Here is a 24,357-nt window from a genome sequence, read left to right on the forward strand (position 1 = left end):
ACTGTAAATCGTCTTTTTGACTCTAAATGGGATAAATATTTACTGACGTTATAAATCAAATGAGAAGAAGAGTCATTTTCTCATAGACTTCTATATAAAATTGCTTCTTTTTTTTTGCAACCTGTGTAGTCGCCTTCTGCTGGTCATTCAAGAGAAGACAGTTTTCAAACCTTGATTCATACAGCCAATGATATTTACGCACATATCACATGACTATTCACCGACACTGGTTATGTGCGTGCCACTGTAAACAGGAAGCAGAATGTCCAAACTAAAACATGGTTTTGTGGCTGTTGCCTCATCAGTGGTTCGTGTGATTAACATGACTTGTAGAACCGTCATTACAGTTAGATGAATCGTTTCATTTAGAATATAAGTAAAAGGTGCCCAAATAATGTGAACTTCAGTCCATCTCTTTAGTTTTTCCTGTTTTATTTGTTAGATTATTTATAGTTTTATTTCCTGTCTTTAGTTGTCTGGTTTGTTGATGAGTTCATTACATCTCCTTGTCTTTCTCCCTCTCAGATGCGTTCACGTTTTCTATTCAACTTTCTTTCCTTGGTTCCTGTGTGTATTTTTTGTATTTTGACCTTCTCGCCTGCTTTTTGTGGATTTTTGGATTCTTGCCTCTGCCTCCTGGATTTGTTTCCTAGTCTTGGAGCTTCCTTTACTGCTTCACCTTCCCCGAGGCCTTGTCTTCACTTTGAAATAAATCACTAAACTGCATTTTGCTTTTTCTCAGCCAGTATATGTGGGTCCTGTTCTCAGCGATGTTGTCTACCTTGCTTGCACCAGTTGTTACAATCTGATTTCACAACTGACCCGTTCTACATCATAATGTTTGACTTTTAAATGTAACAGGGTCACTGTTCTCTGAAAAGTACCTTGTCATTTTTGTCTTAGGTGAGTTCGGCGAGGTGTACAAAGGCCGCCTGAAGCCCGTTGGGAAAAAGGAAATTTCCGTGGCCATCAAGACCCTGAAGGTGGGCTACTCCGAGAGGCAGAGGAGGGACTTCTTGTCCGAGGCGTCAATCATGGGCCAGTTTGACCAACCGAACATCATCAGACTGGAGGGCGTGGTCACCAAGAGCCGGCCCACGATGATCATCACGGAGATGATGGAGAACGGAGCTCTGGACTCGTTTCTCCGGGTAAATAACAAATCCACACAAGCACACGCAGTGAACTCCGGCACTTTATATCATATTTAAGGCTGTGATTGGTCCAACCTGTCTTCAGGTGCCAGGTCAGACTTTCTGCAAGAGCGGACAGACACAAGCTCACAGTGTTCAGGCCAAACAGTTGAACTTATTCTGGAGATTTCTATCCAATCACCTGGTCCTCATCAGATTGAATTTGCGCAGTTGCCATGGAAATGTAGATGTTAAGATACTTTTCATGATTCCGAAGCACCTCAGGGACTAAAGAAATGAGTTCATTCGTTAATCTAAAAATAGTATTTGACAAAACAGTCTCAACTTAAAGCCCCTTGAAAATTCCACCATACCATTAAATATTCATGAATAAATAAGCAACAATCAAATGTAAAAACAAACCCTTCAAATGTTCGACTTCAAACCAGCAAGAAGAGACAGAGTCTCAGAAGTGAAGCAACAAAAAAAAAGTGTCAGTGTGATCACGAAGGACCCATCAGTCATCGTAAGAAGCCGACTGAGGAAATGTGTCTTCATTAGTTAAGGTCCACGTTCTCGCTTTCAATCATATCACAAGGTCCTCGATGGCAGAAATGTCTCCTTAAAAAAAGTCTGCACCTCCAAAAATAACACAAAAACACTGACGTGATGAAGAATAACATGCACGTCCTGCTATATATATGTATAGGAGACGATATCTTACAGGAGTCAGACGTCAAGTCTGTGAGATAGATAACAGATTCCAGCAAAGAGAAAAAACAAACATGATTGAAATAGAAAACTTTGTTTTATGACAATTTATGAAACAGGACTTTTAACTTTGCAATTTAATTTAATTCAATTGTTTACAGCACGTAGCACATTTTATCACTAGTTAAAGCAACAGTGTCATTTTTATTGAGCAACAGCGCCCCCTGTAGCCACACGTGGGGATTCATTCAGCTGGGCTCCATGTGATTAGGTTGCTTTCATGTAGAGAAAAAACAAAGTGTATCAATGTATTGAGTGGAGCTCTGGCTGTGTGGACCCGCTCACTGAACTGAAACAACCAGACAAGCTGTCGCTGTAACAAATCCACCAGACTTCTTCATAATTAAAGGTTTTCCTGCTGAATATTAGAGATAAACTCTGGTTTTTAATAACTTCTGAGTCTTTTTAACTGATCTACGGTTCAGTTTTACTCTTCGTCTTCCTGGAGCTGATTCTGACGGTTGAACCTGTGACTCTCAGTCAGTTCCACACTTCTCACAGGAGATCAAGCCCACTCACGTTCAGGGTGAGGAGTGGGAATGAACGAGGAAACATTCTCCATATTCTAAGTCATTGAACCCCAAAAGCTGCTGTTTTAAGCTAAAACGTACTTTAACATTTATCAGGCCGATATCATAAGTTTGAGGTGGTTGTCAAGCTGCAGAATGAAACGATCAGATGATGAGAAACTAAACTTCTAAAGTGACCAAAACTTTAACAACGACGTTTCCAGAGAAACAAAGACAGAAACAACCTCCTGCTCTTCTCTCTCCTCTTTTTCCTTCCTGCTCCTTCCTTCCTCCTCATCCTGTCTGTCTGTCCGCACCTTTGATCCTGCCCTCCTTTCGAGGCGCCTCTAAAAACAGAAAGAGACGCTCTTTGATGTTCTGTTCGCACAGCGTGACCCCTTTTGACTCCGAAATCGTCCGCTGACTCATACACGCGTGTACACACACACACACACACACAAACAAACACAATGATCGATCTCGCTGGTGTTGCTGTCCTAGCGTGACCATCTTGCAGGCACCAGACCCTGAGGATCAATGCGGCTGTGTGTTTGTGTGCACCTTCAAGGTTCTGCCTGCAGAGGATTAGGCCAGAGGAGCATCAAAGACACGGTTTGATGCACAAAGTGAATTAATAGACACACACACACACACATCTTCGACTGCAACTATGTCAGGGGATGTTAGTGATGTTTATAAGAAACAGTCCGGCCCCAAGGTGAAAAACGCAAAAAAGGCAAATGTTTTTGGCTCAACAACAGAGACGCAGCTCTCGTCAACTTCGCTCGTACACACTGAGGAAATGCTTGAGATGAGATTTAAGCTTTGGCCTAATAAAATTAATGATTTTAATTAGTCTCACACTCTCATATTAAACTGGTACACATACCGAAAGGCAGTATTGCAATTGTAGCATCAGAGAGATATATCTTAAGGACATGAAAACCAATCGGCCAACATCATCCGAGGCTCCTACATGGAATCTTTACTTGATTAATTTACTACACCTTAAAAGATCTTTGGTTAAATGTGCTGTTCTTCAAAAGGAAAAACAACCAAAGTAACTCCAGCTTTCTTAACTCTGCAGGTCTGTTTTAAAGTTTCCGTTTGGCACCGGTCCTGCTGCGTAATGTTATTTAAAGTTATATGATATCAACTGATTAAATAATATCTTCTACTCATAAACTACGGCCTCTGAGCTAAAACTGCATTTTTCTCCCTTTTGTCTTCCGCATATTAAAACAAACTCTGGAGGTAACAGTGAAACAAAAAATAATCCTAATAAATATGACCTTATATCAACAAAATTAAATGAATGTAATAAGATAAAACAAATAAACATGAAAACATTGGGCTTGGAAAACAAATCAATTATATTTCAAGTGCAAAGCAAACCACATATTTGCATTAATTAGTTTTTTCTTTTACCAGCACTCTCATTAACTACTAGAAAAATAACAGACCTCAGACACAACAGGTTGAGTTATGTTTAACAGACTGAAGTAAATACTGTTTTGGCCTCACATTGAACATTTGACCCCTTCGCTGTGAAGATAGGAAAAAATAGGATGTGACATCAAGGCACCTTTTCAAGAACATGCTTTTATTTTGAAAGTACAGAAACACAATAATTGTCCATAGTGCTAAAACATGCCTGAAGTTACAAGAGAAGTGAAAAGTGTTGACTTGGGCTTGTTTTTTGAATTCTTAAATGACATTTATTAAATTTCTTGGTGTATTCTGCATAGTTGAATGTCATATTCTGATTGATTGGTTGGTTTGAGCTATCACAACATTCACTCAGAGAGAACTTGATCCCACATTTCTGCTCCGAGCTGTGTTCGGTTGCTAAGGGCTTCAAATCGGCCGTTCGTGCACGTGTCTGCGATCTCGTGCAACCATTTTTTCCATATTTCTCTCATGATCGTCAACTTTTGTCTTCGGCGGCTCAAAAACACACATTGTAAAAGGCCATAACACTAACTCAAGATCAATGGCCTGAAAAATAGAGAATTGAATCGTAAAAAAGTTGGGAGTTAAAAACCATTAAAAATGACATTTCCACAGATGGGAATGATCAGAGTGGGTTTTATCATTCTTTCATCCGTGTTTTCCGTCTCTGTAAGAAAGTCCACACTCAGTCCTCCGCCGGCTGAGTGGGGAAAGGAACTTCTTGTTTGTTATAGATCCAGTTGTGACATTTTCTGTGAACAATCTTTTTTTATGCGCTCAACTCTTTTAAATAAGAAGCGTGAAAAGGTTTGATAACGGAAAAATAAAAATCCTCCTGGTGGTTTGTGTTTTTTTTTTGCAGCAGAATGATGGCCAGTTCTCAGTGATCCAGCTGGTTGGTATGCTGAGGGGCATCGCGTCTGGAATGAGGTACACACACACACACACACACACACACACACACACACATTAGATCCTATCTGTGTTTTATTCAGGTATCTGGCTGTGAAAACACACAAACATGTTCATATTCACAAACATTTAATCCGATTCCTCTTTTATTGACGGCATCTGGCAGTGCACACACACACACACACACACACACACACACACACACACACACACACACACACACACACACACACACAGACTAAATCCCATTTTCTTTTTATAGTAGCCCAGGTAGCTGGGAGCAGATAACACACACATTCACACAATAAATCCTGTTGATGTGAACAGGTACCTGGCGGAGATGAGCTATGTTCACCGGGACCTGGCAGCTCGAAACATCTTGGTGAACAGTAACCTGGTGTGTAAGGTGTCCGACTTTGGCCTCTCACGCTATCTGGAGGAAGACACGTCTGACCCCACCTACACCAGCTCACTGGTAAGGACACACACACACACACACAGACACACACATGGGACAGGCGTGCACACATAAACACACCCTCAAGAGGATACAGATGCTGCCATCTTACCGTGGCCAAAAGATGGCAAACTGCCTTCCTGTCTCCATGGAGATTTTCATGACCAGGAGGCTGGACCCTAGTGGAACTATGATGCCTGGTTCTCATGAGATAATGCAACTGATGACAATGAGTGGGACCATAGACTGTTTATAAAGATGGACGTCTTCATTTCCTCCCGTTGTGCAAAGATGAAGCCAAATTATCCAGAATAGTGATGCAGTCATCTTGCACTTTCAAAGTCATTTGGATTGAGAGTCTGCACAGTGGTGATCGTGGTCTGGAGTCGCATCATCAAGGTCCCGCTTGACCAATCATGAGTCAGTCTCAGCTGTCAATCATTACTTTTCACCTACATTTTATAGCATCAAATTAAAACCAGATTTTTTGGGTTGATTAACACTTGGATGGCAACACGTGCTTTGACTTTTTAGTGGTGGAGGAGGCTGGGTTTACGACCTATACTGCAGAGTGCCACTAGGGGGCGATTAAGATGATTAGGCTTCACTTTTGGGGAGCTGTCATGTCGTCCATCTTTATTTACTGTCTAGCTAGTTGGACAGTAAACACAATGTCCTGAAGGTGGTGCCAGAGAGGGAAGAAGGTGAATCAACGTCCGATGTCCCACTCAGTTCTTCAGCCTCAGCTGTGCTATTTAACAGATGGTAATGTTAGCATATTAACATGTGAACAGTTGAGAGACATGAATCTTTATACCCCGTGGAAGAAAATACTTGTCTTTGGTATCTCTAGTCTTAAAGGCTTTTGTTTCTCTTTCTTTTCACACACGTACATGTATGTGTGTTCTCAGACATGCAGGTTAGCTCAGGTTAATTGGCAACATCTAAATTGCGACTCTCGGTGTGATTGTGAGTGTGACTGGTTGTCACTGTATCTCAGCCTGGTGATGGACTGGGGATCCGTCCGCTGTGTTCACCGACTGTTTCGCAAGATATCACCTGGGATCGTCCTCCACCTCGTGACCTCAGAAGGATAAACAGTACAGTTAATAGATGGATGGATGATTCCCCTCGTGCCCCGTGGACAGTTAATCGTTGTCCTTCACTCAGTCATTAGTTTTATTGATATGTTGCCATGACTCTAAGTGTTGGGATCGTGTAAAAAGTCAGAGGTCATTAAGGGACTGGTTCACTTTATCACACCTGCTTGTTGGATGGTTGAAGAGCTTCTGTGACCTCCTGCTGAAACAGGTTTCTGATGTCCGGTTGGAAGGAGTCAGAGTATTTTCTAAAACTAACAATCCAACATTCAGACTCACTTCTCATCATCACTAAGACAAGGATTCATCCTCCGAGGACCAGGAATGCCTGAGCCAAATTTAATGTGAATCCATCACTACGTTTTAGACAGACTGAAGGATCAGTCATTACCTTAAGAGCCCCCATCTGTTAGGAGGCCGCTCATAATATTTAATTTAAATTTTAAAAAGTGTAAAAGATTACGGTTTACAAAGATAATATATTCAAGCCAAAGCAGCATGAAAATATATTTATGTGTATAATCTTAAAGCCTCAAACTACTGTGCAGTAACTATCATATTTGTCATTGCAGTTGAATTAACTGAGCAATATTCATATTATACTTATTATACTTTACCGGTGCTATATGCTCTTTGCACCCGTGTTACCTTGTGTTTACTTAAATTTTATAGAATAACTTTATTTCATACTTGTTTTGCTCATATTTAGATTTTACTGTATGGTTGCTTATTTTTTACGTTTGAATATCCTCCTGTGTAAATCTTTACAACAGGCACAAATTGATTTGAGGATGAATTTTTGTAATTCTTGCAGCATGACAGCAGACTTCTTGAATGAAGTAGTATTTCCCATTCTCCTAGACTTTAAAATCAGCAGCCGTGAGGACAAGGCTTTTGTTCAGTCACTGCTTTGTCTTCATTATAAAAGACAAGAAATATAAAAGAGCTGTAAGTGGAGCAGGTGTGTTTATCCATCTCACTGAGATATCACCATCTGCTGCTTCCTCTTTGTGGGAATAAAGATCCTGTAGAAAAATCGATCATATCCACCATTATCTTTTAAACCTTAAAAACTGTATGTGATGCTACAGTGCAGCAGGTGACTCATGGATAATGCGCATGACATCAAGCGTGGACTCATTTCTCATCACTGTGTCCGCTGTAGATTGGGATGACTGTTACATTAATAGTCAGTCCTCACCTTGGTATTTATGACGGAGCATGGCAGATATATGAGCTGCCTGTGGCCTCTCTTTAAAAACATGTACTGCATGTGTTTGCACGTGAGGAGTGAAACTATAAAAACACCAAATATATAATTTTCTCTTTCCCTTCCCTCTCTTTCCTCCCCTCCTTTCTCTCTCTCTCTTTCCCTCAGGGCGGTAAAATCCCCGTGCGCTGGACGGCTCCGGAGGCGATCGCCTACAGGAAGTTCACGTCCGCCTCAGATGTGTGGAGTTATGGGATCGTCACCTGGGAGGTGATGGCATACGGAGAGAGACCTTACTGGGACATGAGCAACCAAGATGTAAGTCATCGTGTGTGTGTGTGTGTGTGTGTGTGTGTGTGTGTGTGTGTGTGTGTGTGTGTGTGTGTGTGTGTGTGTGTGTGTGTGTGTGTGTGTGTGTGTGTGTGTGTGTGTGTGTGTGTGTGTGTGTGTGTGTGTGTGTGTGTGTGTTTGAGAGAGCGGTAAAGAAAGAGAGCGACCCTGGCATGTAGCTGTGTGATTGTGTATAGTTACCTTTTTTCTTGAGGTGTGTGTGAGATAAAGAAAGCGAGAGGGGCTGACATTGATGTTTTGTTTTCACTGTAGTTGTGTAGGATTGTGTACATTTACCTTTTTTTCATTAGTTGTCATTCTAAAGTATGCTAGTGTGTGTCTGTGTGTGTGTGAGGGGGTTGTAGGTGTGATTTGTTTGTTTCCTCTGCCGTCTCTCACAGCAGGGAGTCGGCATGTCGAGAAAAACACACGGAAAATGAGGACATCAATTTTAAGTGTCACAGAAGTGTTTGTTCCCGGGAACATCAGACCAAAAGGCATCATTTCATTTCCCTGACAACTTTATTCCAATTACCTGCACAGTGTGATCAATTTGCTGTCGCCTCTGTAACTTTGTATTTGATCCTGGCATAGGGGGTTGGGTGTGGTTAGGATCTATCTACTTCAAGAAATCGTTTTTTTTCTCGTATACACTGTATATAAATTAACATTCTTGAGTAGCACATTAAACAAATCACTGTCATGGACTTTTACTTTGCAGTAGTTTGCCTGCAGCCCCCAAATCATGAAAATCCACCCAGTGTCAAACTAAACTAAAAGTATTAGTTTAGTTAAGTAAGTGATGATCACCAATAACAATCAGCTGGTTTAACCCATGTTTTAACCCAAGTCTTTTAACTCCAGGCTGCAAGGATGTAAACTACAAGCTAGGGAATCGTGAAGTTTGCATTTCCCCACTTGTGATGGAGTTTGCTCAAGGTTTCGATAGAATCCTTGTGTTTTCACCTTTGCATGACTTTGTAATCATGGTTAATGGATATAGGTGTTTTCAAGCGCCGGGGATCGAACCACTGACCCTCTGGTTAGTGGACAACCCGCTCCATTAGATAGTCAGTAGATGGCACTTACTTACAGCACTCTGTAGTTTGGCTTTCTTGATGAAATTGTACTTTCTTGATTCTTGTTCTTGTTGTTAAGCCGACGGATAAAAGCGTCGGCTTAATGAAATGTAACTTAATGTTTGTAACCATAGAGTGAGACAGAGAAAAGAATCAAAGTCACTTATAAAGTGATTTAAACAAAACCTTTTTCACATTTGTTGACATATAAGAATAATTAAACAACCCGTCCTCGTGGCTCTGAACAAAACAGTTTGTAGTTTGAGATCATGCTCATTATGTGTAATTACTCTTATGAACATTTAGTTTGTGCTGCCATTGTGCGCAGTGTGGGTGCACGTGTGTGTGTGTTTGTTGCACAGCGCTGCAGCACGTGACGGGCATTTCCCCCGACCATCACTCAGGCGTAGATAGAGATCTGTCTTTTGGATAAGGAGCAGAACCAGTAATTTAACCGTGGGATGGGTCTTTGTAGGCATCTCATTGTTTATGTGTAGTGAAATTACATTTATCCTTTTTTTTTTTAGACTAGGAATAATCATTTTTTAAAACAACACAATTCTCTGCTGCTGTTGTGTTAACATGACGTTAAAACCACTCTCTCATCCGTCCTGTGGGCTGAGTATTTCATTTTAAACCAAAAGGGGATCACGTACATGAAAGAGGAGGTTCCAGAACCGCTGACGTTTTTATTTTGAGGTTTTGTGTTTCTAAGAAGTAATGCGATACACAGATTATAGTTAGTTTTGGCACTAACACCCCCACTTCAAAGCGCCGAGGCTCTAAATCCCAACTCTTGCTTTTCTAAAACTAAATGTCTAATGTCTGTGACACGCGGAGAGGAGCCTGGGACTTTAACTTTCAGCTTAAAAATATATTTTTCTTTTTGTTTGCCGCAGAAAATTTGCCAAAGCACCAGCGAGTGACTTCACTTCTATTTACCACCTCGAGAACTTGCTGGAGTAAAAGTCTGAGAGGAATAATTTAGATGTTGTCTGCTCCACTTCAGAAATGTTTAACCTCCTCCAGACCTCATTAACTTACACGTGGAGTTTTCTCAGTCTGGTTACTTATCGCACTGATGAGGAGTTAATCAGTTGCGAGATCCTCTTTCCAACACGTCTGAAGTGAAAGAAACAGTTTTTCTCTGCTAAGAAGCATTTCCCTGTTTTACATTCAGACCTTCTTCCACCTCTTCCCCCTTATTTCACACTTTCCTCGTCTCTCACCTCCCCCCTGCTGTCACTCCTTAGCTCCACCCGGCTCACCCCCCCCCCCCACCGACGCTCCAGAGGAGTAGAAGCAGCCTATGCAGCAGTAATGGCAGAGAGTCGTTATAATGACAGAGACAGTTTTATAATGGCACAATGTATAATGATGGAGAGAGAGAGGTGTGTGTGTGTGTGCGTGTGTGTATGTGTATATGTGTGTGCGTTGCTACTATAGCTAACGAGGATCTGTTGGGGCATTAACTATGCATGAACCTGACACCCTAAACTCACACATGCTACACACACGCACACACATGCAAGTAGACGTGTAAGGGCACACACACACACACACACACACACACACACACACACACACACACACACACTCGCTCACACACAATTTCAAAGAACATGGAACGGGGGAAATTGTCAGCGGAGCCGCCACAGGTGCTCTGTTCGACATGAATTAATCATGAAAGAGACCTGTGATGTTTCACTACACTCGCTGCTATTGTGATTGACAGCAGTGCTTAGCGAGAATTTATGTGGCACAAAGCCTGAGAAGTGTGTCGGGGTCAGGTAGAGTTCACTCTTTGCGAGCTGACAAAGCCCCGGCACTGCGGGTACAGTAGAAGAAGCACAGCAATTCCCCCCCCCCTCCCCAGCTAACCGTCAAATAGGCTTACACTTGCACTTACGCGGTCGCACAAGTTTTACATTTTACGAGAAGTGGCGAGCGCTGAGGTTTTCGACATTTCACCGTTGGTAAAAAAAAATGTGACCCAGTACCAAAAACTCAAAATACACAGTACAGTGAGTTTGGATTCTTGAATCTCAAAGCAAAAGGGGGAAGTTGAGACGAGTTTTAGGTCAACGATCAAAGCGAGGACAGGCAGAGAAAGTCCAGGGGGGGGGCGGGTGAAAAGGGATGGTGGGAAAACAAGGTCATAAACTGAAGCAGGCAGGATATGGAGACAAAAGGCTGGAATGCTCTGGCAGAAAGAAATCTGGCAGGGTTGCAGCCACAGCGCATGCCGGTGAACCAGGAAGGATAATGAGGAGCAGGTGTGCAGGGGGACGTGGAGGTCAGGTGATGAAGGGATGACCGAGGCTTACGCTGTTTAGAAAGATGAAAGTAGATGCTGGGTCGGGAAAATGAAGCCAATGGTGAAGGGCCTGAAACCTGTTTTGTCTCAAATGACCAGCAGAAGGTGAAATAAGTTATTTCTCTGTAGAATTCTGTGAGAAAATGACTTCTCACTTGATTTACGTCAGAAAACATTTTCATAAAGACGTTATGATCTCAATCTGTATTTTCACATCCTTTTCAATACAGCATGATGTTAATTTTCTAAATCCTTTAGAGTCAAATAGACGTTAAGGCACTGCGTGGATATCGTTTGATTGACAGTTGCTACCATCCAATGGTATGGGTGTCCGCGGCGTGACCTTGAGCTCTCAGTTAGGCTCCACCCCCGCTACTCCAAATATGGTTACGTCTAGTTTCAATAAACCAAGATGGCCAATGGTGACCTAACGCTGTTTCCAACAATGTTCAAACCCAAAGAAACCCCCAATTCTATTCAAGGTAACCGGACGTTTTTATTTTGGTCGCCTTTTATTTGCATAATAATAAATACATTAGCTCATCTGTGAACATGGTTTTGAGTTTTTTCATCGGTAAGACAACAACTCCCACGATCCCACGCTGCAGTGACCCCTAGTGGCTGTAGTTACATATCGTACGTCTAAATATACAATAATTACAAAAACAATGTTGTCCTCCAATCAGGACTTCAGCCACACCACAGCACTGAGACTCATAATGCTTCTATTATCCATTATGCGCTCTGCACAGCACAATGCAAGCCACTGAAGTCTGATGTATTGTCTTCTCATGCTGTGAAGCACATCTTTGCATGAATGTCATTTCCATTACGATTCCTTGAAACTTCCACAGAAAGCTTTAAGTGTCATTTTGCCACATATTGTATAGCACATCTGGAATATCTGCTCTTTTTATGCAAAAGTGTGGTGTTGGCTTTGGGGGCGATTTAAGTGGAGGGTGAAAAGACGGATGTGGGATGTGTGGAGATACAGTCTGAAAGCTTTTTCACACACACACACACAGACCATGTTAAGTTCTGCTATTGGAGCCAATCACACCCACAGCACAATGTGAACTTTAACTATTGCAACCATCACAATTAGAGTTGCAGACGTGTAAAAAAGTGTTTTCATATTCCCGGCACCGAGGGCAGAATAATTGGAGACAATAATCCTTGAACTTAATATTTCCTCTCTTTGATTATTTTTGCTGGTACGTGACGAGGAAGCTACTTATTCTTTCACTGGAAGGAGTTTTTGAATTCTGTGATGTTCAGGATAATTACACCCAAAGGTACGCTGCCATATTTAGCACCACCTCTCTGAAATACAGAGTTCTTGTTTTAAAAGTTTTCACAGGACGGAAATAAATGGAAAGATCAGCGCCTGCACTGGCACGATGAAATCAGAAGCTCCTCTGTGCAGCTACCTGCCTTCACATCAGAGTCGGCTGCAGGCGTCACTGCTGCTTAGCAATGAATATCTGGATCCACTGATTGACGGCACGCTGCGTCAGGAGGAAGCGTTCAGATGCAAATTCTGTAAAGAAATAAACACCGGTCTTATCAGCCACAATCTCAAAGGGGCCGTACCCTGAGCAGTGAGCTGTATGTTCTGCTGCACTCAGGGATACAGGAGTTAACCTCAATTTGGGGCGACCAGCGAACCCCCTCAGTGACATAAAACACACTTTGTACTCTGTCATGGAAACTGCTGTAGCCGGGAAATATCCCAGGTTGGAAGTATTTGTTTCGCTATCATGCTGCAAATGCATTACATTACGATACGGCCACGGATGATTCCAATGTATTCATGTCTCCCTGCGCTCTGCTTCCTGATTCAACACCATCGGTGATGGAGGTGTGGATGGAGGCAGACATCCCTTTATGTGTGAACAGAGGGTTGTATTCAGCTGTGGTTCTCCAGAATGTAGCCTGCTACACCCGCACTAAATATTTCAGTTGTAAAACCCATCACGTCTGCTACGTTTACGCCCGGTGTCTTCACTACTCCAGAATGTCAGTGTTTCTGAGACAGAGAACCTTTGAAAAGCTGCCTGTGAATCCTCCCCACTTTCTCTTAAAACAACTCAAATGTGTCCAATCAAAGAAAAAGTAAAAAAAAAACGTGACATTTAGAAATAATGATGCCGTGTCCAGCATTCGCTTCCTGGTTGGGTCTTATCAGACAGTCAGTGGCTGTAGCTCGATGCTTTGTGAAGTTACTGAAGTCTGCTACTCATCAAAGCGTTGTTAACACAGTCAGTAAAAGCTTACTTCCTGTTTACACAGGTACACACGTGCTCAGTGTAGTTGATAATCATGAAATATAAATTTGATTGATATTTTAAATCTAAAACATATTAGTGTGGAGGCAGCCTCACTCACTCACTCACTATGTAATGGCCACTTTAACACAACACTGCATCATTCGATCAAATCCCTCTATAAATTAAACCCCACTTTCACATCTCAAATCAATGAATACTTCTGTCACATAATGGAAGCTAAAGATTTAATTTGTGGGCATCGGAGCAAGTTGTAAGAACGAAACATAAATAGATCGATCAATCCTCTTGTCTCCTCTGTTTTCATCCCGTTTTCTCCCTCTGTGTCCCAGGTGATAAACGCCATCGAGCAGGACTTCAGGCTGCCGGCGCCGATGGACTGCCCAGTCGTGATGCACCAGCTGATGCTGGACTGTTGGCAGAAGGACAGGAACGCTCGGCCAAAGTTCCCCGATATTGTCAGCATGTTGGACAAGATGATACGCAACCCTGCCTCTCTCAAAGCCGGCACCAACAACATGGCCCCTGGGTGAGCAGAGATACAACAAGTCCATTTACATACGCAAACAGTCAGAGATACGCTGGTGTTTGAGCTCTTTATCTCCGCTCTCTCCAGTCCGTCCCATCATCCCCTGTTAGACCGCGGAGCTCCGGACCTGAGCAGGCTGAGCTCGGTGGAGGACTGGCTGGCCGCTCTGAAGATGACCCAGTATCGTGACTCCTTCCTGGGCTCCGGTTTCACGTCTTTGCCGCTCGTCACACAAATCACAGCTGAGTAAGTCGACTCATTACAGTGTCTCTCTCTCTCTGCCCGCGTCTCTCGCCCACCTGCCAAGTCGGCGTCTTGTTAGTTGGATGAGTGGCAGGGCAGCTGGTTGGCTGACGGATCGGTCCATGTGTACCGTCTGTCTGTATCTCATCCTTTCTTCCTCTTTATGCCTTCACGCCAGCGACAGCCACGGCAGGAGGAGTCTGTCAATTCTTGTGGATGCTATATCCCAGTGACGCCCGATGGGAATCACTTAAAATTCAGTTCAAACGGTCAATTGGACTCAAGGATTAAAGCTGAGTCTCAATTCAGGGGCGGCCTCCTTCAGCGGCTGCACACAAAGACATCAGGTTGCCAGGTTTTCCCATTTTGAAGGCTCCTTCAAATGCGGCTGACAAATGCCTCCTTCCTTTTTTTTTTACGAATGATCACAAAGGGTGAATCCTTCTCGGGCCAACCTATCCCACGATTTATTGCGTGCCACTGACGAAGCTAATGCTATGCGGGAAGCTGAGTAGCTGAGGATGCAACACTAAGAGCGAGACGCGAACTGGAAATCCTGCGTAGACCAGACCGTCTCCTTTCAGTTTGCTCTCTGCAGTCTACAGCTTCAATTTATTGGATTTTTGATGACTCAAAACTCAAAAAGCACATTTCTTAAGAGTCTATGAGCTGAATTCGACAAAATCTCACACAAATGTTCGATAAAGATAAAATGATAAGGTAATGACATTTCATATCCCATAAGTCAATTGAACTGGGATAAACACTTCACTCCAGACAGTAATTCTGGTTAAATCACGGTGTAAAAATGCTGTGATCACGATTATTAAAGATCAATATTTCACTGTGAAATAACCAGCGACAAATAGTCTGATCTGTACACAAATGAAACCACCGTCATCTGAGTGGTATCAGCAGCTCTTTCTGAAATCAAGGACCGTCTTTCCCACAGTCTCCAGCTTCCAGGTACATCTTCTCAGAACCTCGCACGTCTGTGTTTCTGCCTGATGTGTCTCGTCTTTCAAATAATCCGTTTTTCGTGTTATTGAAGTCCCCACACCATCTGTCACGGTGGGAAATTCCGTGAGTTTAAGCCTCGTTTACTCAGCAATTAATGTGCTTTTGTCGAAAGCTATTTCAGTAAATGGTTTGATCGCTATTTTTCTTGGCTGAACAAACCTTCACAGGAGGAAAGTACTGCAGCAGCGTGTGGTTTGACTCTGCGGATACAAAATGAGCCGTTAGCCCCGGCCTCCAAACTCCTGGGTCAATAAATTGTCCACCAGAGGCTCCTGTCATCACCTCTGACTAAAGGCACCCGCGACAGACTCGGAGTCGGTCCCACTGCTCGGCCCTGTGACTGCCCACTGCTCCCCACTAGTTAGAACGGGTCAAACACAGAGGATTAATTCCTCCACTGGGATTAATAAAGTCGACTTTAACATAGTGCCCATGTGGAGACGGCAGATAAGAGCGGGTGTGAGGTGGGGAAATTGATGTCAGACCCTTTTCATGCAGAATGCACCACTACTTGGGGGGAAATTTTGGTATGAGGACAATTACCACTTTGGGTTTTTAAATAGTTTTCTTTGCAAACACAAATTCAATGTGGGTGTTTTTTTTGTGTTAGAAATATAAGCCCACATCAGATCCTGTGAAAAGTTATGTGCCCACACAGACCACATTTGACTTTATGAGGAATGTATGAACGTTCTATATCGTCGCTGTGCTTGGAAGCAAATTTCCCCAGATGCCAAATCAGATCAGTAAAATAAAATGAATGATGTGAAGCATACAGTTGCTCCTCCAGTTAGAGGAATATACCTTTTAGATTAACAGTTTAAAACCATATATAATAATGTGAGATGTATATTTTATTAGAATGACGACACAAAGGGCTACAATAAACAGCCTATCTTACAATACTCAATACAACACAATATCTCAAGAGGGCTTTGAGAGAATCCTTTCAAATTTGTCACAAATGTTCACGTAGACTCACGGATGAACTGGTTCGATTTGGGTGATCGAATGTTAAAGTTCAAGGTAACCACGCTAAATAAACATGTTTTTGGCTTCTTTAACATGATATCTCAAGTTCGCCTTTAGGGGCATTTCTTCAAATTTTGACCAGTTGGACTCAAAGATTAACTGATTCAATTGCAGGGGTCAAAGGTCACAGTGACCTTGAATCTGGAATCTTTATTTTGCTTGAAACTGCAGCAGTTGGTAGAGGCATACAACAGAAGGGCAGTAATTTTAGTTTATTCCATTTCAAGCACTGTTTACTCTTATTGTAACATTGACTTTGTGGTCCTTAAATCCTGCACATGACACCTTTGATAATGTGATGATGCAGATGCAGCCGCCTCATGTCTGTTTTTGTCTTCCTTCAGAGATCTCCAGAGAATCGGAGTGTCTCTCGCCGGACACCAGAAGAAGATCCTGACCAGTGTTCAGTCGATGAGGCATCACGACGACGACGATGACGACCAGTCTCCCACTGAATCAGTGTAACCACACAGGAGTGATGCACTAAGAGAATATTGTGACCGGGTGCCCAGTCTGGAACAACCAGACTCTACACTTTGTCTTTACACTTGTGTTTCCCCTGCACACTGCTCAGTGCTGCTCCTGGAGATTTGACAGCAGATTTGACAGCAGATCTCTTTTAATCATCGGACCGACCTCTTCCGGGCCACGTGGCTTCCTAACTTAAAAAAAAGAGGAGTAAAGAGGATTTGGATTTCTTCAGTGACTACAGTTACATCCACTCCCATGAAGACTCTGTACATTTTACTGATGGAAATGAAACCATTTTTTACCGACATGTTTGATTCAAGGATGAACTGGCCTGTTTTTTTTATTTACGGATAACCCACACAAAGACTGTGAAGAGACTGTGGTCAGGTGTTTATATGTTGGCGAGCAAACTGGACCGAAAAGCCTGACTCGCGTTCCACAAAGCTTCTTGACACGAGACCTTCCACAGGCTCTGATATCTTCTTGTCTGTTCTGTTTAGTTTGTTGGTGAAATTCGCCGCCGTTTGACAAGAGTCGACGGTTTTAACGGCATGTTTCTGAATCTCTCTTCATATTGAAGAGTCTGTACATCTTGTAATTTTGGGATATTTATTTCCTATACGCTCGTTTGCTTTCACGTCTGCCAACAGCATCGGACAATTAATTGTCACTGGAGTGTTTGTGAGTTCCCTGTGATTATCTCCCTCTGCCTGACTCATCACTGGAACCGGCTTTGAAGTGCTGTGGACCGCGCACACACAAAAAATTTGGAAAACAGGTTTCATAGTGGTTTTTTTGTACTTTCCATGCAGCCATGAAAGGATAAACTCTTCCATGCAGAGAGCCAGAGATGCCTGTCCTACTTAAATACCCAGAGTCCTCAGAGCAAACTCCTGATGGATGATGTTTTACAATCAGCACTAATGCCCTTCGAGTAAAGCCAATTATGGATCAGAAAACAGCATCAAAATCCGAGGGAAATGTTGCACCACGGCGGCGTGACAACTTACTTCCCTGGCGAGGAAGGAAGGAAGGCGGCCGCGTACTTAGAGGAAGAGAAGAAGAGAAGGACTGTGGGTATGGAGGCGTTACCAGCTGCTGAGAGGCACCTGTTGCGGACGCAGAAAGCAAAATGTGTCGTCATCCAATAATAAATAAATTGTGATTTGGCTGCGGATTCCGACGCCGGCTGCCAGTTGAGCATTGAGCACACGAGCAAACCAACGCTCGTGTTCTGTTCACGCGTTGGAATCAAGTGCATGGCTGCTGTCCAGATGCTAATCATCGCTCTGCAGCAGACACACACACACACACACACACACACACACACACACACACACACACACACACACACACACACACACACACACACACACACACACACACACACGCACGCACGCAGGCAGGCAGGGTCCCCGGTGTTAATTCATCTGTATTTCTTTGTTATGCATCGGCTGCCAGACATGTCACCGTCGTCCGACTCTGTTTTGACAGTCACATTTCCCAACTGACAGCGCTGATTAAATTCCGTTGTGTCAGTTCGTAGATGAAACGACACGACGCGACCTATGCGTGTTTCTCATCTGCGCGCGACAACCTTTTCAACGCAAACCCCACAATGATTGATTCCTCAGACGCGTCGGGAGAAAAAGATGTTACAGCGCAAATACAAAATGCTGGAGGTCAAGAAGGAAACCAGCGGGGGTTATTTATCATGCGTTAATACTTCAAACGTGACGTCCGGCTCGTGAGGCTTCACGGAATATGATATAATGAAGGCCTGAGCTCACTGCAGGGCGCTCGGGGTGGAGCAGCAATGGGAGATCTCTTTTTATCTCAGCGTTGAGCAGATTACCAGCTGTGGAACAACAGCCGGCCCGTTCTGCCACCGAAACCTCTGGTCATGCGTGTGCACCCACATCCTGAGGATTACCCGCCTGCAGCACTGATTGGATGTCACGATTCTGTTTGTCATCCGCAGTGAGCCGTGCTCACAATGAGAGAAGTGGCAGCGTCGGGGTTGTTTGCTCTCATCGCGGCGTGTCCGACACAACGACGTGTTTGTGTGTTTGTGTCTCGCGCCGCTGATCTCGACTGCTGGGACGCCCCCAACGACTTTTATTTATGAAAGTTGTGACATTGAGAGGTCCGCAGTTATTTTAAACCCTCCAAGCATTTCAGTTTTCTGCTTTTTTCGGCCCGAAAACGCCGGCATTGGCCGCAATTGCATTTGTTGCCCTGGCAACGATAGCTTATTGAGAATTTTATCAGAAAGTATTGAGATCAACTGGGAGCGAGTCAGTGGCTCAGAGGCTTAATTCGTTGTAAATAGATGCTTCTGGAAGAAGAGTTTCAGCTCTGGCTCGGGGGTTTAATAAAGAGTGAGATGAGTCGTGTGCCTAAAAGCTCATATTAAACACCACCTTAACAGATATGTCATGCACAGGAAACAGGCGATCAACACAGAGATGAATCTTAATCCATTATGTAACATCTGCGGCTGAGTGTCTATTCCTCATTTCATACCGTGTTATTGTCTTCTGGTATTTTTAACGACGTTCGATGTGACTCTTCAGACATTTCACGTTGTCAGTGTTTGTGAAAAAGACGACACGACGCACAGCACATCTTGTATTTACGCGACGAACGAGCACAAATATTTACCACAGAGACAATATCTCAGGTATACACTGTCCACGCTGCTGCACTGGTTAAATCCTGCACTATAGAGATGAAGTGCTTTAAGAGTTTATGGAGAAAAAGTGTTTTTGAAGTTGAGTTTTCTTAATTATGTCCACGTTAAATCCAGCCTCAGCCCCTTAAGACACAGATACAGGTTTAGGTGATGAATCGTAGTCGGTGTTAATGAACGGTCAGATTATATCACTGCCGAACATTTCTGGTTAAAGGATGAATTAAATTTAAAGAGACAGGAGCTAAAACCTCAAAGTGTTTCAGACAGAGGCTGAAAAGAGGAGCTGCAGCGACGGACAGTTTGAGGAAAGTGTTTTCTGAGCATTAGACCATGAAAAGCTTTTTAAGTAATAACACAAATTAGGATTATGAACCTGAATATGTTGAGTTGAATTCCCAAATTAACTTGCCACCATATCTATGACCATTTGTAAAAAACCCTATTGTATTCTGGTCTGCTGGGGTCATACTGTCGATGGATGGATTTCTTTCCATTCATCGTTGAACGGAGGTAAAAGCGGCAGCAGCCGACAAAAGAGCTCAGTGTTTGATTCTGAGGGCCTGACACCAAAACCTGACATTTACTGCAGATGTTTCAGATAAAGAAACTACATCCAGACTCCACTGTATCCGTGCTGGACATACATCAACATGATGTGGCATAATGTTTGGCCAATTAAGCGCGGCAATGGGACAAATGGACCACTTTGATGCAAAACAGGCCCCCGAAATGCAAGGTGCATCAGCGGCAGCTCCTCTGAGTGCTTTTGGGTGGATTGATCGTTTAATTGCAGTTATTTTCTGGAAGCTGGACCAACCCGGCTCTTCTCTCCTGTTGCTCTGCTGTAATAGATACCGTGGGGGAGGCTGGAGATGAGAGGAGATGAGTTATGAAGAGAAGAGAAAAGTGAAAGGGAATAGGTAATGGAGACGGGAAGGAAGCACAATAACAGAGAAAAGGGAGATGGGGGGGGGGGCACGAGAGGCAAAGCCTGACTCTGGTGTTTGAATAAAAATGAGGCTGGGGCGTGGAGAGATTACTCTTTCTCTTTTTGTCTCCTTCTGCTTCTCCCTGCTCGACCCAGCCGTCCTCTTTCTTCTTCTGATGCCCCGAACCTCTCTGAGCGACTCGCTCTGCTTCCAGGCTGCGTTTCCACCGGCGCCTTCGACAGTGGCTTTTAAAGTCGAGCAATCTTTCTATTTCAGATGCACTGTTTCCACGAACCTGTTCAACGTGCATCTGAAGTATATCTGGAAAGTTTCAGTTTCAAGACGATACTTTTTCTCTACCTTACATGTTCTTATTTTACATTCACACTGCTCATCAAACTCCAACTTGACTTCTTGTCGTCCCTCTTGAAACTGACATTTTTCTGGATGGATTGTGATGTAATTGTGTTCATAGATTCAAGATCCCAAAACGTTAAAGCTTTCATCAGCGCCACCATGAGGCTAACTTGTTACGTTATGAGTGAAATGTCTCAATGCCTGTTGGATGACATGTTCGTGACACTTAGATTGTAAATAAAGATGGACGACGTGTCTCCACTTCCTGCCGCTGTAACGAAAATGAAATCAAAATATTCTGGATAAGGGCGCCGCCATCTTGCGCTGGTGACGTAGTTTTGGAGCAGCAGGGAGGTGTGGCCTCAAGTCAGTCTCAGCTGTCAGTCATGATGACTCATTAAAACCAAACTTATCAGAAACATGAACACTTGAAGACACAGTATTATGAGATGAACTACCTAAATAAACCTTTGAGAAATATATATTTGATTTATAGTGTGGGACTTTTTAACTTCTCATCTGCTCACATGGAAGGGGTGGGGTTTACGACCAATACCGCAGCCAGCCACCAGGGGGTCACTTTCGGGGAGCCTTCACGTCGTCCATCTTTATATTCAGTCCACGTGCGACGTTTTAATCTTTCCTGTGATGTCACGATCAAATTAACATCTCATTTTGTCCAACACATACATGGTTTAACCAGATACCACCAAAGCAAAGACGTTTACTTGTTAAACATCATTAAGAAAGCATTGGCAATTTTGATATTGACATTAGCATTTAGCTCAAACACAGCAGTGCTGAAGTATTATCTCTTGTTGGTCTCTACAAAACATTACTGCAGTATTTAGTTGTTTTTGAGTTTTCTGAGGAGTTAAATCTCAAAACTGTGAACACGAAGGTTTAAGAGCTCGGTCTTGTTCCTGTTTTATTTTCAATGTTAATTTATTGGCTTTTCTATGACGATACTTTTGTACGTAATGTTCGTTTCTCTTGAGAAAAGAAAAACAGCTCATTAATCTGCTGTCGTCTGCCTTTCTGTTTATATGTGTTTCTAGTGCTCGTTCAGTCAGAGCATCCCACTGTAATGTATCATAACACTGTAATATAATGTAAGTATGCGCACGCCTGCGTGTGTGTGTGTGTGCGTGCTGTTCAGTGTACAGTAACTTGTTTGTACATTGTGCGTGTGTGAGTTTGTAGCCGTGAACTTTCTGAATATTACATTTACAATGCACTGTTTGTCAATAAAGAAGACAAATCAATCAAACTGATCAGCTTTGGTAAACATGTCATTTTCAGTCGGGACACGGTTGAGCCACATCACTAATAACAACAACAACAACAACAACAACAATAAACAGAAGTCGTCTTTATTCTTTGTGTGATGTTTTATGATATTCTCTTCGATAAAGGAGCTCAGAAGACGATCTGCACTGAGAAAAGTAATTAAAAAAGGTTATTAAACTCCATAATGAGTTCTCTTATGCCAGCACACGGAAGTAATCACTCAGCGGAGCGAGAGTCTTTTTAGCGTGAGTGCGATTGTGACTCCTCATTGATGAACGGTGAAGTTTACAACCTGTGAGAAGGACTTTGAATTATACCGAGTGTCTCCTCACAGCGTTGGATTCATTTAATACAACTAAAGAAATTACAAAAGATGCATAAAAAAACACGAGGGTGAATTAAATCACATTAAAATCTAGATTCACTAATAAAAGGAAGTTCCTCGTAAACACGTCAGGAGAATGATCGACAAAATCCTGCCACTATGTGATGGTGAAATATATTTTATGACAATGAAGTGAAGCCTGTAAGATATATTAAAATATGCAAGTCAAACTGCAGCTCTTGTGTGATATGAAGCTGCCGAAGATGACAAATCAAAAATCTGCTTTTCTGATCAAGTGCTGCAGCTATAATGGGATCATCTCTTCTTCCAGGTTTTCTATAAATAACTGGAACATTTAAAACAGTAATAGTAGTATTCTACACTGGAGCCAAACATTTGTTTATCCTGAGTAAATATATTTCTGTGTATCTCTACAGCCGGTTTTCTTCCGTATACAGTCAAATTATTTATTCCATTACTGTGAACATCAAGCTTATCTGCTGAGGGTTGCACGGGGAGCTGGAGCCAACGCCAGCTGACATATGGCGAGCGGTGGGACACACACAGGTCACCACATGTCGCAGGGCCAACGCACACAGAGGAACAACCAGTTCTGAGAGAGTATCTGGAGAAAACACAATGCGACAGAACGACCCTGGCTGAACAGGGATTCGCACCAGGAAGATAGTTCCTGCGAGGCGCTAACAGTGCTAACCGCTGCACCACCATGCCGCCCTGACTCACATCCCACCTCAAGAGAAACAAAGGAGCTTGGAGCTGTTTGCCACATCCTGTCTTTTGGGGGTGAATGCTCTGGATTTAGTCTTCACGGCACAGTTTTTGAAATTCACTCATACGCAGTGCGTGTATGTGCAGCACATTCTCTATCTCTGCCCCACACATCACTTGCACTCTGCTTGCACATTTTGGGATTCAGTATTTTGCCCCCCGGGGGGGAGACTGGGATCCAACTGTCAACCTTCTGGTTAGTGGATGACCCGCTCTATCCCCCGAGCCACGGCTACCCGTGACTTTCTCAAGTTGAATTTACTCAAAGAAAACAATAGAAACTGTCGGTAGGAGAAACTGTTGAGTCTAAACCCCTTTGTTTGGAGATCACAGGGACTATTGCACATTTTGATTTGGACTTTAAACGTATTGTTTCATATTATTTTATCATTTTTTTACTTCCCGTCTTTGACCTGTTCCCTCCTCTGCTTCTCCCTGATGTGTTCCACCTGTGTCCAGTCATCTCTGTCTCCCCTGGTGTCTCAGTCTCTGTGTCCTCAGTCCTTCTTGTCACTTTTAACTCGACAGTATCGGTCCTGTCAGTGTTCCTGAGTTCTGCCGCCTGCATTGAGAGTTTGGGTTTCTTCCTTCCTGCAAACATGCAGACAGTAAGTTTCCTTTTTCCTTTAGCACTCTCTACCTGGTCAGATGTCTTACAGTATTCATTTTATTTTATTTAATTTCATCATCATGGTCTTTACATTTTCTTCCAGGCATGTGATTGTTTAGCGAGCCACTGTAGTATCACAATAGTTGCAGATTATTATAAGCCAGGGTCTTTCTATGTGGGGTTTGAGTGTGGTGGGCACTCTGGTGTTCGTCTCTGTCAGCCCTGTGATAAACTGGTGACCGGTCCAGAGTGAACCTCTCACCCGAAGCCAGCTTGGGTTGTCTTGGTATAAATCCTCCTCACGTCCCGATAGCTATCAGTAAATAAAGATGGAAAATCGTCTGAAATAACAAAGACTGTCTGTGGCCCAGGCAGGACTGGAATAAACATGAAAATAATCCGCTGGCTGCAAGACCGGAGTCGATCCGCCAGAGAGATGTACACCGCTGAAGCAGAGATGGTCAGAAGTTAGCGAGCGAGTCACAGGGGGCGTGGCTTTGAAGGGGGAG

General features: G+C 43.1%; 1 protein-coding gene across 1 annotated transcript in view; it reads left to right on the forward strand.

Moving 5' to 3' along the window:
- Positions 1 to 22,108, forward strand: part of LOC118121441 (ephrin type-B receptor 1) — a 71,313-nt gene extending 49,205 nt beyond the window's left edge. The window contains exons 14-20 of the mRNA XM_047342961.1: positions 904 to 1,151; positions 4,728 to 4,795; positions 5,105 to 5,252; positions 7,713 to 7,862; positions 13,891 to 14,087; positions 14,175 to 14,333; positions 16,727 to 22,108. Coding sequence (XP_047198917.1) covers positions 904 to 1,151; positions 4,728 to 4,795; positions 5,105 to 5,252; positions 7,713 to 7,862; positions 13,891 to 14,087; positions 14,175 to 14,333; positions 16,727 to 16,847 — 1,091 coding nt within the window. The 3' untranslated portion in view covers positions 16,848 to 22,108. The remainder of the gene's footprint in view (positions 1 to 903; positions 1,152 to 4,727; positions 4,796 to 5,104; positions 5,253 to 7,712; positions 7,863 to 13,890; positions 14,088 to 14,174; positions 14,334 to 16,726) is intronic.
- Positions 22,109 to 24,357: the final 2,249 nt, after the last annotated feature.

Source organism: Hippoglossus stenolepis, chromosome 14 (genome assembly GCF_022539355.2).
Source record: "Hippoglossus stenolepis isolate QCI-W04-F060 chromosome 14, HSTE1.2, whole genome shotgun sequence".
Classification (NCBI taxonomy): Eukaryota; Metazoa; Chordata; class Actinopteri; order Pleuronectiformes; family Pleuronectidae; genus Hippoglossus; species Hippoglossus stenolepis.